At 32.9% G+C, this 14,324-nt stretch overlaps 2 protein-coding genes and 1 non-coding gene across 4 annotated transcripts; 2 read left to right on the top strand and 1 right to left on the bottom strand.

Moving 5' to 3' along the window:
- The first annotated feature begins 578 nt into the window (after window positions 1–578).
- Window positions 579–4,010, top strand: LOC107909189 (uncharacterized). Of its 2 annotated transcripts, none has more exons than XM_016836641.2 (3): window positions 579–912; window positions 2,128–3,537; window positions 3,624–4,010. In XM_016836641.2, the coding sequence occupies exons 2-3, from the start codon at window positions 2,161–2,163 to the stop codon at window positions 3,645–3,647; spliced, it is 1,401 nt and encodes a 466-aa protein (XP_016692130.1). In that variant the 5' UTR covers window positions 579–912; window positions 2,128–2,160; the 3' UTR covers window positions 3,648–4,010. The 2 variants fall into 2 exon arrangements, with proteins under 2 accessions (XP_016692130.1, XP_016692129.1); XM_016836640.2 differs by having other exon boundaries at window positions 2,056–3,537.
- A 950-nt stretch (window positions 4,011–4,960) lies between these two features.
- Window positions 4,961–5,156, top strand: LOC121205902 (U2 spliceosomal RNA). The gene has a single exon (XR_005900975.1). It is a non-coding gene; the product is annotated as a U2 spliceosomal RNA (small nuclear RNA).
- A 3,370-nt stretch (window positions 5,157–8,526) lies between these two features.
- LOC107909188 (UDP-glucuronate 4-epimerase 1) lies at window positions 8,527–10,186 on the bottom strand. Its single transcript, XM_016836639.2, has one exon. The coding sequence runs from the start codon at window positions 9,974–9,976 to the stop codon at window positions 8,684–8,686; it is 1,293 nt and encodes a 430-aa protein (XP_016692128.1). The 5' UTR covers window positions 9,977–10,186; the 3' UTR covers window positions 8,527–8,683.
- Between the last annotated feature and the right edge of the window lie 4,138 nt (window positions 10,187–14,324).

Here is a 14,324-nt window from a genome sequence, read left to right as displayed (position 1 = left end):
TCAATATAAACGAATCAAACGTGTAAATTGCTTTGAATCTAATGCATTTAAAGTTTTTTTTTTACACAAATCTTTTACATATGATTTAGGTTTCATTTCTTACAATAAATGTGTGACGATTTCGTTGATTAAATATATTTCTAAATTTAATTAACAAAATCTAACTTTAACACTTTTTTTAGTAATCACTTTTAAAACTTAAAATCCTAAATAATATAATATTTAGTGCATGAACTTGGCAAAAAATTATAATTTGGTATTTAAATTTTTTTATTCACATTAATCTCAAATTTTAGCAATTTTTTTAATTTAATATCTGAACTTATTCCATGACAATGTAATGATGTGGCACTTTAAAATATATTTTAAAAAACATACAATAATATAACACAATACGGTTATCAAGATTTAATGGAATCTAAATTTAGGGATCAAATTGACAAAAACACCCAACTTTTGAGACTAATGTGAAGAAAGGTTTAAGGATCAAATTAAAAACAATTAACAAATTTAGTGACAAAATATTGACTTATCCCCATTCATAATCACTATAAATTCACACCATTGTCTAAATCTCTGCTTTTTTGATGTTCCGAAATTTATTCTTACGTTTTATTTTTAAACCTCCACTTTCCCAAGCAGTTTCCAAACACCAATTTTCTTTTCTCTTTCTTTCTCTCTGTTTCTCTCTTCTTTTTAAATGCAATGAAAAGCACAAGCCAAGCTTTCATATCTTATTTCTTGTTCGAGTTTCTTTAATGGAAAAGAAAAAAAAGCTGAAACTTTGTAGAAAAATTCGGTGTTCGAATCATGAGCTGTTTGAATTTCGGAATTGATCGCTTTTGTTCGTGTAAATCAAAGCCGGCTTCTCCGAGGATCAAACTTGTTTGTATTTTCTGCAAATTAAAAAAGGTACCTTTTGTTCGTTGAAGAACTTTTTAGATTGTGATTTGAATTTTGTTTTTGAATCTTTGGCGGTAAATATGTATTGCCTTTATGGTATCTGATTGCTTAAAATTTTATCGGTAAAGTTCTTTTATCTTTTTTTTTTGTTCTTAAAATTTTCTCAGTAAAAATTAAAGAATTAAGATCATAAAATTTAAATAGCGAAATGTACTTATTTTTACAAAGATTTTTTTTAGGAAAAAAAGTCTAAATAAAATATATTAAAATTAGTGTTATATTGAAAAAAAAGTGGTGAATATTATCTAAAGTTACTTCGAACAGCCTTTGAAAATTTTGGAAAAAATAAACCCATTTTTAAGTCTAAATTGATGGGTTTGAATTATTTTATCAAATATTAATTCGAGGTAAAGTTACAAATTTTATTTAAACAAAAATATAAATAATTATGGTAAAAAATTCGAAATAGTTTATTAATTTTGAGAAAGAAAACCAAAATATAAATTTACTATATAAGCTAATTTTTTATCAACAATTAAATTCACTTTAATATTTATATATTATTTTCATTTTAGTACTTAAACTTAATAATTAAGCAAGGTGAAACTAGGGCAAATTCTGAAAAACTTATAGAGAGAAAGACGAAATTAAATTATATATTTTTATGAGAGTTAAAATGTAAATTTATAATAATATTAATTTATAATTTCATATATTTTAAAGGAACTAAATGATAGAATTACCATTTTTGGGGTCAAGGCTATTGACTCCCCTTTCTACTATCTTGCAACTAGGTCCATATTGGTATTCGATTTTAGACTCCGTATAAGTGTGATGTAATTTTTGGGTTTAAATATCATGGTTGACCTAGTTATAAGTCCAGGTACCAAAATAACCCCCGCAAAAAGAGTCTAATTGCAAAAGGTTAAAAATTAAATTAACCATAAACCAAATGCTGCCAAGACTCCTGCAATTAGTTGCACAGCAAAGAAAAACTTGTCATCACTCAAGTTTAAATTCCTAATTATGGTAATGTACTTTTTATTTGGTAGTTAAGTACATGTTTCTTTTATTGAAATAAAATAAATCATTGTTTTGCATTTTACTGTGTTTGATTTTTTTATTTTATTTTGTCACTTTCTTGGGCAAAAGTATTTTCCTTTGCAGTTCAGATGAATATATAAAGAACCATTCATAATTTCCTGTGTGCTTAATATTCGTAAGGAAATAAGGAACTAGAACCAACATTAATCCTCCATGGATGCAAGCTCTGCTGCAACATTGCCGACACAAGAAACTGATTTCACAGTTCTAAAAGACACCCTCCGTTCACAGCAACAGCTTCTTCAAAAGCTATATTCCGAGCTCGACGTCGAACGAGAATCCTCGGCGACTGCCACGAATGAAGCCCTGTCGATGATACTTCGCTTACAAGGTGAAAAGGCAGCAATGAAAATGGAAGCAAGTCAATACAAGAGGTTAGCTGAAGAGAAGATTGGTCACGCTGAAGAATCACTAGCAATACTTGAAGAACTTGTGTATCAAAAAGAAATGGAGATATCTTCACTTGAGTTCCAAATCCAAGCTTATAGGTATAAACTTTTAAGCTTAGGGTATGATGATTTGAATGATCTCGAATCACAGTTTATGATGATTCAATCGACCGAGAAAACCGATGGATTCATTGGTGAAAAGGGTATTAAATCTACTGTTAAGAGACTTAGTTCTTTGCCTGCTAGTTTACAAATAGGTTTTGGTGCTAAAAAGAATAGTAATGATAGTGAAAACAATCTGGGACCGGTACAAGATTTGTGTTCGAGCGCGGATACGGGGAGTTTCGATATGGTAGTTTGTGGTTTAGAGTCAGAATCGAGGAGGAGTTCAGTGAATTCAACGACCGGGGACTTTAAATCTTATTTGGAACAAATCAGACTATTGGACAAAAAGGTGAAAGAGATTTCAGATTGTGAGCTAAAGAAAAATTCAGATGTCTCAAAATCTCATGAAGATCCATTAGAAAGGTCCATTTCGAGTACCGCTTGTTGCACTAGTATTGTTCATGATATCTTTGAAGTTACTGAAACCAGAGCGAAAAAGGAAAAATGTATCGGTAAGTCGGTTTTAGGAAGCGATGATCGGCTAACAAAACCGGATTTGATCATGGAAGATACTTTGGGATTGCTTGTGAAAGACGAGATTGATTGCATAAAGATGAATAACTTTTCAAGTGCAAAGCCTGAGAAAGTATCATGTAAACTAAGAGATGGATATGGAACTGAATGTGTAAAGGTTAATAAGGTCCTAAGCGTAAACCATGACAAAAGTTTATATAATAAACTGATAGATCATACAGATGCTGATTGCAAATCGGGTCTTATTTGCCAAGCTACTACCGATGTTACCGACTATCAGTCCGAGTTGAAACAACTTAGCCAGAGAGTTGAACAGCTTGAGAGTGGGAGAAACAATGCAAGGCATGATGAAATTGTAGAAGCAAGGGAAGAGGAATTGAATTTGTTGAAGGATGTAAGAGAACAGTTGAATTTAATACAATCCGAGATGCAAAGTTGGAGACCAAAGAAACTGGAACTGGCCTCTCGTTCGGCCGAGGTGGATTTAGTTCCTCTTACAGAGGTATGATTTGTGATTGCCCTTTTCCTTTTTTCACTCTCTAGCATCCATAAGTATTTGATAATGTGACCAATTTTTGTGCAAAACAGGCAATGCTGTACTTTTGGCTGTAATTCAAGCATTTGATGTTGGAATCAATATATACAAGCACCACTGTAAATCAAAGCATGGCATAGTGAGCTAAAAATGGTGCACATATACTGTATATCTTTTGATTTGCCCGTGAGTTTGTGATTAAAAATAGATAGTTTTGCCTATAAAAAGAACTTCGATTCAAAAATTGCTTTTTGGTTGAGCTTTTTCATGTATGTATTTTCATACAGGCAAATATTAGTCCCGGTTTCTCGATGAAAGAAAAAACCGAGGAAATTACCAAACTGTATCTTATTTTTGTGTTACCCAGACTCGGATGTGAGGTTGGACATGATTGACGCCCTTTGATTTTTTTTTTTTACCTGTTTCGGGTTTCGATATTATCAGATCAAAATAGCCTTTGAACCATTTGAATCACAACTTGTGGATGGCTTGGCTTATGTTGCCTGGCAGATTGTCATATGTGAACTGAAGCAAGCAGCACAGTTAGCTTTGCATGTCAACGCATTTCATGTTGTAAACCTGGAAAATGTTTTCAACTTGGACCAAACCGGAAGTGTTCGGTCCAAATCGGCTCTGCACCCTATGGTGGTCTAAACCCCCTCATAATCACCCCATGGGATATGTTTTTTGTGTTCCCACGTGGTCTAATTCATTTCCACTTCAACATAGATAATAAAACTAATGATGTTTGCCATTGATGCTCCCTTGTTTGACTTACCATTGCAAACTGCGGTATTTTGGATCCATCGAAATTGCAACTTAAACCACAAATTTTCTTGTTGAAGTATCTTGTTCATATTGTTGAATGTTGTTGATATGAGGTTCGAGTTTGGAGATTGGAGAACTGTTCATCTTCGGAGGGTGGAGAATCGTAAAAACGAGTGGTCTTGGGAATATGATGAAAAAAAGAGAGATGGGTCCTTAAGAATGTATATAAACCAGCTTTTGCAGAGGCCTGTGATACCCTATTCGGGGATCATCGAGAATCCAGGGGATCATCGAGAATCCATCTTTTCTCCTCTTTTTTTTTTTAACTATACTTCCAAGATCACTCTTCACCTTCCAAAAGTGAACTGTCCACAAACCTCTAAACCCGAACTTTGCATCAACAAATTTATTATATTTTTACCTCAACCACAATTTTTACATTTCATTGATGGTGCCTTGATTCTTGAATCAAAGTCCCAAGTTGCCCGTATTCAGTAAGGGTTTCAGTCTTTTTATTCGAGGCTTTTATAGTTGGCTTAACTAGAAATCCCACATCAGGAAGCTAACATAAGAATAGGCAAGAAGCTGGCTTTAAATAGAGCGAACCATGATGATATTAAGCATACCTTTCTCGGCCTTTTGGCTAAGATCAAGTGTAGTATCTGTTCTTATCAGTTTAATATCTGATACGTGGGCCAATGGTCCACACGATATTAAATTTATTTTTTAAGGGGGAGGGTACATCACGGTAGCTTGCTACTCGGACTCTCGAGCGTCGCCCAAGTGTTGCACTATTGCTCGGGCCTGGCGCACCCCACCCAATTCCAGTTTTAAGTATTTGTTAATTGGGTCTGGATTGACAACGGTAATGTATATTTTGAACCTGATGGACTGGTAATTGTACTTTGGTTCATTCTATTATCTATTTGGAACAAAATTTCGGTGATGACTTTAGTTTATTCGATCATCAATAATTAATATTTTTTTATGAATTTGTTATTTATTCGATTCAGGTTGAATCGGTTAAATTAAAAACTGGTCGTTTAACTTCTTGTTTAGTTTGATTTTAGAGATTACAACATATCATCTATTTTTTTTTCAAGTAATGAAAATCTCATAATTAAATTTTTAAAATTTTCAAGTATCAAAATGAATCTAATTGTCATGTTCCAAATGAACCAAAAAAAGTATTGGTATCGAAGTGAGCGTGTTTGTCAAGTTCAGTAATAGAATGAACTTAAATAAATAACAATTTTCAACTTCAGATGTTTAAAGTAGATAAAAAAATTCAAAAACTAATGTAAGCCTATTTATTAAATTCGAAGGTCAAAAATTATATTATCTCAAAAGTTAATCCTGTGTAAATTTCATTTTTTTTTGAACTTATCTTATATTTCTAAAGAATAATGGTTTTTCTTATCCAACATCTAAAAAACTATGTTTATCTATGTATTTTATAATTTTTTATATTTTATAAGAGGGTTAAATTTATTATGATTAATTGTTGTTAGTTGTTTATTTTTAAAATTGATATGAATTAAGTTACTTTAAATTTTTTGAGAGATAACAATTTATTTAAATTAAAATCGAGAGAGACTAAAGAAACATTTTTTACCAAAAAAAAAAAACAAATGCCAAAAAGAAAACCCTTGAACTTATAAGCGAGAAGGACGGATTTTGACCTCTCAAGGCATTGTGATCCATAACCTTTTGTTAGGACTTTCCATCGTGACTTTCGAGTCCATAACCTTTTGTTAGCTCCGTTGCTTCCTAGTAGACCAAAAGTGGCTCATCAGGATGCTCCTTGTGAGGGGCACTTGAAGATCAACATCTATGTCGTGTGGAGTGGTGATGAGAGGAGTGCAGTTTGTGGTGCCATTGTTAGTGCCTCGGAAGGGCTTGTGTGTGCGAGCTTTGCGCACTAGTTAGGCAACGTCTTCTATGCCCCTTCCGCTAAAGCTTTAACCATTGATGGTTTTCTTAAGTTTGCGAGTTGGACTTTAGCCAAATTATCATTTAGACGGATTACTTATTTATTGTGAACAAAATTAATAGTGTTTGTTTGACATTTTTCTTTGTTTTTGGTCGTATTGTCAAGGAGATTTTTTTGTGTGCGATTGTTTTACTTATTTATCTTTCTATTTTGCCCATCGATCGACCAATGGTGTCGCTCATTGCTTGACACATTAAGTGTTGGAGGGAAATGATAAATTATGCTTCGGTTTAAACTATTCGGATTTCATCCACAGACTTACGTTGAATATATTATTTTATCCTTTTTTATTCAATAACTTTGTAATATCATATTTTTTGGATTAATTTATATTTTCCTCTCAAAACTATGCAAATATTTTATTCAATAGGTACGTCAATTGTCTTTACCTTTTTTATCTTTATAGTAAAAAAAAAGATTTGTGACCCAAAAACAACTCGATTTCAATATCTCACGAGTCTAATTGAGCTTTAATGTTAGTGTGTAGAAAAAAAAAAGATAAATTTTAATACTTGATTCGAACAACTAGCGAAATTGATTGAGCTATTCATTTTATTATATTATTTATATTCTAAAGTCATACTTTTACTCTTATAATATATTTTAATATTTAAGATATAGTTTATGTATTTAAATTAAATTTTATAAATAATTTATATTAAATGCCTTAAAAATTTTAAATTTTATATTTCATATACTAAAGTACTATTAATAAGCTACAATAAATTATTTTCTAACAATTTTATTGAAGTATCATAATACTAACGAATTTGAAAATAATTTAAATACATATTTTCTATTTTATAATATTTTATCTAAAATGAATATTTTATATTTTTGAAAGCGTTTCTCGACACTTAATTAAATTTTTTTAAAATGTTTTTATGGCATTTTTTGAAAGTATTTTGAAAAGCAACGCCGAATTAGCTTTCAATGACTCATTTCCTTTTAGAACAAAATTCCTTAACATTATTAGTTATATATAGAAGATAAAGCAATGTTTAGTCTTTAAATTTGATAATTTTTTATATTGAGTCCTTGAATTTTTTTGTTTTTGGTTAACATTAATCTTGAAATTTGACAGTTTTTCTCGATTTGGTACTTGAACTTGAATTTTGTGAAAATAAGATGATGTAGCACTATGAGACTATGCAATATAATCACTTTTAAAAAAAACATTATAATTTCTTTACAGCTTCTAATTTTTTTTGATTATATATATATTTTAAATTTTCAAGTAACAATATGACATAATTTCAGAGTACCATATCATCTCTCTTGAACAGAGATGACAACGAGGCAGAGTGGGATGATTTCTTGCTAACCCCAAACCCGTCCTGAAATTCTACTATCATGACTTGAACCCAACTTGACCTCAATTTAAAAGAAATTTAATCCAATCTAAATGTGGTCCGAAAAAATTAATGTTATACATGACTCGACCTGATCTAACGAAAATCAATATCCCTTGTGTTTCAATTTCAACATAGATATTTGGAAGATAAACTAGGGAGATTATATTAGTTTCTTCTTGAGAATCAAGTTGGCTTTTAGTTTTGGTTTTAGAGGACAATAATTAGATTAAAAGATAAAGCTACAAATTTTGGCACTGATTTCTTCCTACTTATACAGTAGATGGGAAACCATTTTATTGATTTATGCCATCTCTATTGAATGGAATTTAAATTTAAGGATTAAATTGAAAAAAAAAAGTTAAATTTTAAAATTAATTTTAACAAAAAAAATTCAAGGATTTAGTTGAGAATAATTTCCAAGCTCAAAACTAATTATTGTTTTATTTATATATATACATAATTTAGTATATATTTTTTGATATAATACTTAAACTACTCATAAATTCCCTTACTTATAAATTGAATGATAAAACATACTTAAGTGTGCTTGAACCCACATCCTCCTTATTATTACAACAACAACTACGCCAATGCCCTAAAGCTCAATCAATAATTTAATATGTATCTTAAAATTATAATTTGATTTAATAAAGAAAGAAAATCCTATTTCATTCAAATGCTAATAAGGTTTTTGTCCCTATATTTTAATTTAGTTATTTTAGTTTTGTGTAATTTTATACATTAAATGCTAATTTGATTCACTAACACAATTATTGATATCATATCATATCACGTAACAATATTGCATACACATATAATTATATTTATTCAAAATAAAAATAATTTAGGAAAATATCTTTAAACTTTACTTACAAAAGAAGAAAAAAAAACATAATTCCATTTTTTTCCCTAAAAAAACTCTCATTTTTTTTTCCTTTGAACTGGTTTTTCTTTTTTAAAAAGAAAACCCTAAATTATAAAAAAAAGTAAAAAAAAATTACCAAACATCTTTACGATTATAACCATAATAAGATAAATACCATCTAACAAATTTTTTCAACCCGGTTTGCAAATCGGTTGTCGGTTTATACCCGAATTCTCTTCGGGCCAAACTAATATTCGCATGTGTGTACGGAACGTCGCCGTTTCCAGGCATTTCCACAATCTTCCTTTTCGCTTTAACCCTCAAATGTTTCTCCAGTATATTCACCAACGTCGGAACCTTAACCGGCGTCGTATTACCCAAATTAAAATTCCTATACGGGGCGGGTCCCCTTTTTTTACCACCCGACCCGGTACTTCTCCCGGATGTATCCAACGATCCTAAACAACCTTTCACGATATCATCAATATATGTAAAATCTCGTGCTAAATCCGCTTTGTTTTTCCCACGATATATCGTGATTGTTTTCCCTTGTAATATATTTCTTGTGAACGAGAAATACGCCATATCGGGTCTTCCCCATGGACCATAAACGGTAAAGAATCTTAACCCGGTTATTGCTAAACCGTAAATATGGTTATAAGTATGTGTAATTTCTTCACCGGCTTTTTTAGTGGCGGCGTATAAGCTAGCCGGCTGGTCAGTCCGGTCTAATTCGGAGAAAGGAACTTTATCGTTTAAGCCGTAAACGGAGCTGGAAGAAGCCCAAACAATAGCCGGCTGGGGATTAGCCGACTTACAAGTTTCAAGAAGGGTAACAAGACCGGCTATATTACTATGAACGTAAGAGCTAGGATTTTCCATGGCGTACCTTACACCGGCTTGAGCCGCTAAATGCATAACGTGAGTAAAAGCCACCAAGTCGAAAAGCTTAGCCATCAGCTTAACGTCGTTTAAGTCACCTTCAACGACTAAAATGGCTTGGCTATGTAACAATGATTGCCTTGCTTTCTTCAACGAAGGGTCATAATAGTTATTAAAATTATCAAGCCCAACGACGCCGTCGCCGCGTTTTTTCAAAGCGAGTGAAACATGGGAACCGATGAAACCGGCGGCGCCGGTCACCAGTACCGACATTCCACCGGGACGATTAGTTTTAGCGGAGTTACGGATTTGTTTCTCCCATTGGATTCCACCCCATGAAGCGGTGAAATACCGGTTACCGGAATCGACGAAGCTTTGGAAACTTAAATACGACGCCGTTAAAGCGATTAAGAAAAGTGCCCATATAAACATGGTGCTGGTTGAAGCGAAACAACGGTGGAATTGACGGTTAATATTATGGCCTCTATCGATTTTAAATTTCCCTGGTGTCGATGGGAACAGTTCATCTTCCAGGGACGGCATTCTTTCTCTTAATTCCTAACTTTCTTTTTTGGAATTACAAGATGAAGAGAGAAAAAAAAAAGGGTTTACTTAAATGATCATGTAAATGAAAATTTGAGGGAAAATAAATAATGGGTGTGAAGGAAAAAAATGAGAGGCGAGGTTTAAATTTTTTTTCATGAACCTATCAATAAAGGGTAGGAGGAAAGGTGAGGAGAGGGGGAGGGTTAATGGTTGGTTACCCTCAAAGTAGTGACATGTATAGACGTACGCCTTTAAGGGGTTGTTTTTGGTTTTTAGCTCCAACTCTCCATTAGGTTAAAATTGGCACAAAATTTGTTTTTGTTTTTTAAATGGAAATAATGTTAAAAATTAAGGGTAAATTGCATCTAAGGTTATAAAAGTATTAGTATGTTACGTTTTGATCACTCAACTTCAAAAAGTTATAAAATAGTTATTGAATTATTCGAATGTTTTCATTATTGAATAATTCGGACTTTTATTTATTTATTTAAGTCATTGGGATGTTTAATTTTCTTTTTAAAAGTTTGGCAAATGAGCTTCAAGCGACAATTCAACAATGGGTTTGGTGACTCAGTACACATCGACGATTAGAAGAACTTATCATAGATCCAAGTTGTTTTGATGTTCAGTGTTGGAGATTAGAGAAGAAAATTGTTTGGATTTTGGTTTGTAGATTGGTGACATTAGAAGCTGTTTCATGAAAAAAGTTAATCTATAAAAGAGAAGATGAAAGAAAGCTTTTGATTGATGTAGGCGTTGCGAATAAAGAAGTCCATACAACAACAATTTTAATAGTCTAGTGATTAAATAAAAACTTTCAAATAGCTCGACGACCATTTTATAGTTTTTTGAAGTTAAATACCCAAAACATAAACTTATTAATAGTTTAATGACCTTGAGTGCGGTTTACATAGAAATCAAATAAAATTTTAAATTTTATTATATAATTAATAATTCAAGCGGTTGAAAATGAATAATTTTTTAATTATATTATATTATTTATATTTGTTATGTATTAAAAATAATAAAAAATGATATACATTTAGTTGATTAAATTAATTAAATCGATTATGAATTTTAATAACTCACCAACAAAACCATTTTAATTGGAACCAAAACCAATTTAACTGAGAAAAAAACTGATTAATTGAAATCAGTTTAACTGAATGACTACCAACTTATTTTCTCACTTATCAATTGTTGGATTTTAAAGTTTGAGGATGAAAATATAATTTAACCTAAAGTATAAGGGCCATTCTATGAATAAGTTATGAGTTATTAGGTGAGCTACTAGTTGTACTTTTTGTTGAGGAGCTCTTTTTCCAAAGTTTTTGAAGTGTAATCTGTTATAAGTTGATGGATCATTGTCGGTTTTTTACTTAATGGAGGTTTTCTCTCTTGATTTTGCAAAGGGTCTGAGTGTTTAAAGCTGCCTGAAAAGGAGGCATGTTCAACAAAACATGAGCGCCTCATCGGATTGGATCGTGGGTTGCGCACAACCACCTACCAAGGAAATGTAAACATTAACGCTTGGTAGAGTTTGAACCCATGTTCTTATATGACATTGTTAGGCTTCTACGCTACCTGGTTCTACTCGCTCTATTGAACCTGTCGCCTCTTCAAGTAGCCTCAAGCACTTGGGCTCTCAACAAAGTTGAGAAACAAAACCCCGATTGAGGATACTATTGATCCATTGAGGGATCTTCCATTAACTCTCGATAAATGACACTTTGAATATTTTTTAAAAAGAATCCACTTCCATTTAACACTTTTATTAATTTTACATTTATTATAAATAAATTAAAATTTTATATAGTGCAATTTTCATTCTTCACATATTATCAATGTTGTTCCAATAGGGTCGGAAGCGTGTAAATTATTGTACTAAAAAATCACACAAAGTTCAATTCCCAAGAAAGAGAGGTGGATCACATGGATCTCTTAAATACCAAGTCTTTCCTTAGACAGAATATCCCTTCTATAGTAATTTAATAGCACAATTAAATACTACTATTATACCCTCAAATATTGAAAGAAAAATAGGACAAGAAAGAACACAAGAGTTTTAACGAGGTTCGGTAAATTATACCTACGTCCTCGGGCACTAACACCAGATGATAACTTTACTATCTCCAAAATATTACAAACAAATAGAATTCCTTAAGAATTCTCAAATGGGAGAAGAGAGAAAACTAAAAGAGAAAGATTGGTTGGGATGAATTGAAATGAGAAATGAGAAGGCCTATTTATAGTTGAGGTTTAAGGACCAAACAATAAATAGCCCATTATCTTAAGGACCAAAAAAAAAATTATCCCATGCCACTTTTTCAAAGTCAACTTTAGGGTGCTAAACTTGCACCACTTTGTATTGTTTGCCATTAATGTTGTCTCCCATTAATGTTAACAATCTCCACCTTGAAAATTTGATTAGGATAATCACATCTTCACACACTTCCTTCAACTCTCCAAATTCGATAAAGCTATCTTTTGTAGTGCCTACAAATGCACTCTCGAGCGCCATACACCTGAAGGTGCTCAAATTCTCAGGATGTTAATCAAGTTCAAACAATGATTAAACTTGATTGTTGTTACCACCTTGGTCATCATATCTGCGGGATTATCTGCTGTTGGAATCTTCTGAAGTAGAATTTTTCTTTTTTCAAAGACTTCCCGCACAAAGTGATATCTTACGTCGATATGCTTGGTTCTTGAATGATAGACTTGATTTTTCGCTAAATGAATAGCGTTCTGACTGTCACAATATAAACTTATGTGACTTTGAACAACTCCTAAGTCTTTCAACAATCCATTAAGCCAAATAGCCTCCTTAACAGCTTCTGTAACTGCCATATATTCTGCCTCTGTAGTAGACACAGCTACTGTAGACTGTAAGGTAGACTTCCAACTCACTGGGGCTTTCGCAAGAGTAAACAGATACCCCGTAGTTGAACGACGTTTATCTAAATCACCAGTAAAGTCGGAATCAACATATCCAACTACAAACTGACCAAGTGCTTCATCCTGTTCAAAAATTAAACCAACATCTACGGTTTTTCGAAGATACCGTAGAATCCATTTCACAGCTTGCCAATGTCCTTTTCCAGGATCATGCATATACCTGCTCACAACTCCAACAGCTTGTGAAATGTCAGGCCTCGTACACACCATCGCATACATCAAACTCCCAACTGCATTAGCATATGGGACTTTCGCCATATATTCTCTTTCATCTTCAGTCTTCGGAGATAATTGAGCACTAAGTTTCAAATGAGAAGCAAGTGGGGTACTTACATGTTTTGTGTTTTCATTTACACCAAAACATTGTAATACCTTTTTCAGATATTGCTTCTGATTTAAACAGAGCTTGCCTCTCGGTCTATCTCTACTTATCTCCATGCCAAGAATCTTCTTGGCCTCACCTAGATCTTTCATCTCGAACTCTTGATTCAACTGAGCCTTCAGCTTATCTATCTCATTTTGGCTCTTCGAAGCGATTAACATATCATCAACATACAAGAGTAGATAAATGAAAGATCCATCATGCAGCTTCTGCAAATATACACAATTGTCATATTTGCTTCTTGTGTACTTCTGCCTTCTCATAAAGCTATCAAATCGCTTGTACCACTGCCTCGGGGATTGCTTCAATCCATATAGCGATTTGTTCAGCTTACAAACCCAATTTCTACCACCAGCATCTGTGTATCCTTCGAGCTGAGTCATATAGATCTCCTCTTCTAACTCACCATGCAAGAAAGCCGTCTTAACATCAAGTTGAGCTAGCTCCAAATTCAACTGTGCTACCAAGGCCAACAAAATTCTAATGGAGGAATGCTTCACAACAGGGGAAAATACATCATTGTAGTCAATTCCCTCCTTCTGAGCGTAACCTTTAGCTACCAATCTTGCCTTGTAGCGAATATTCTTCTTGCTAGGAGATCCATCTTTCTTTGCGAATACCCACTTGCATCCGATTGCCCTTTTACCTTTCGGTAATTGCGCCAACTCCCAAGTATTGTTCTTCCGGAGAGACTGCATTTCTTCATCCATGGCGCTTTTCCATTTATCACTTTCTGAGCTTTGCATTGCTTCTTGATAAGTGATAGGAATATCATCAACAACGGGAAGGGCGTAGGCCACCATATCAGTAAATCGAGCAGGTTTATGAATTTCTCTCCGTGGCCTTGCAACTGCAACTGGTTCTGGTGTACTTAGTGGTTCTTGGGTCAGAACCTCTTCAACCTCTAATTCCTCCATTGTGGCTGGAGAATTAGACTTATTAACTGGGCAAATCCCCATCTGCTCAAACTTCACCTGTTTTGGAGTACACTCCACCTACTGTGGA

The sequence above is a fragment of the Gossypium hirsutum genome, chromosome A08, assembly GCF_007990345.1.
Source record: "Gossypium hirsutum isolate 1008001.06 chromosome A08, Gossypium_hirsutum_v2.1, whole genome shotgun sequence".
Taxonomy (NCBI): Eukaryota; Viridiplantae; Streptophyta; class Magnoliopsida; order Malvales; family Malvaceae; genus Gossypium; species Gossypium hirsutum.
This window is presented reverse-complemented; position numbering and strand designations above follow the sequence as displayed.

What these genes read in the sequence shown, in the direction of transcription:
- LOC107909189 (XM_016836641.2), top strand. Translation starts at nt 2,161, where the DNA reads ATGGATGCAAGCTCTGCTGCAACATTGCCGACACAAGAAACTGATTTC. An exon ending in ATTTAGTTCCTCTTACAGAG is followed by an intron (nt 3,538 to 3,623) that starts GTATGATTTGTG and finishes TGTGCAAAACAG; the next exon opens with GCAATGCTGTACTTTTGGCT.
- LOC107909188 (XM_016836639.2), bottom strand. Translation starts at nt 9,976, where the DNA reads ATGCCGTCCCTGGAAGATGAACTGTTCCCATCGACACCAGGGAAATTT.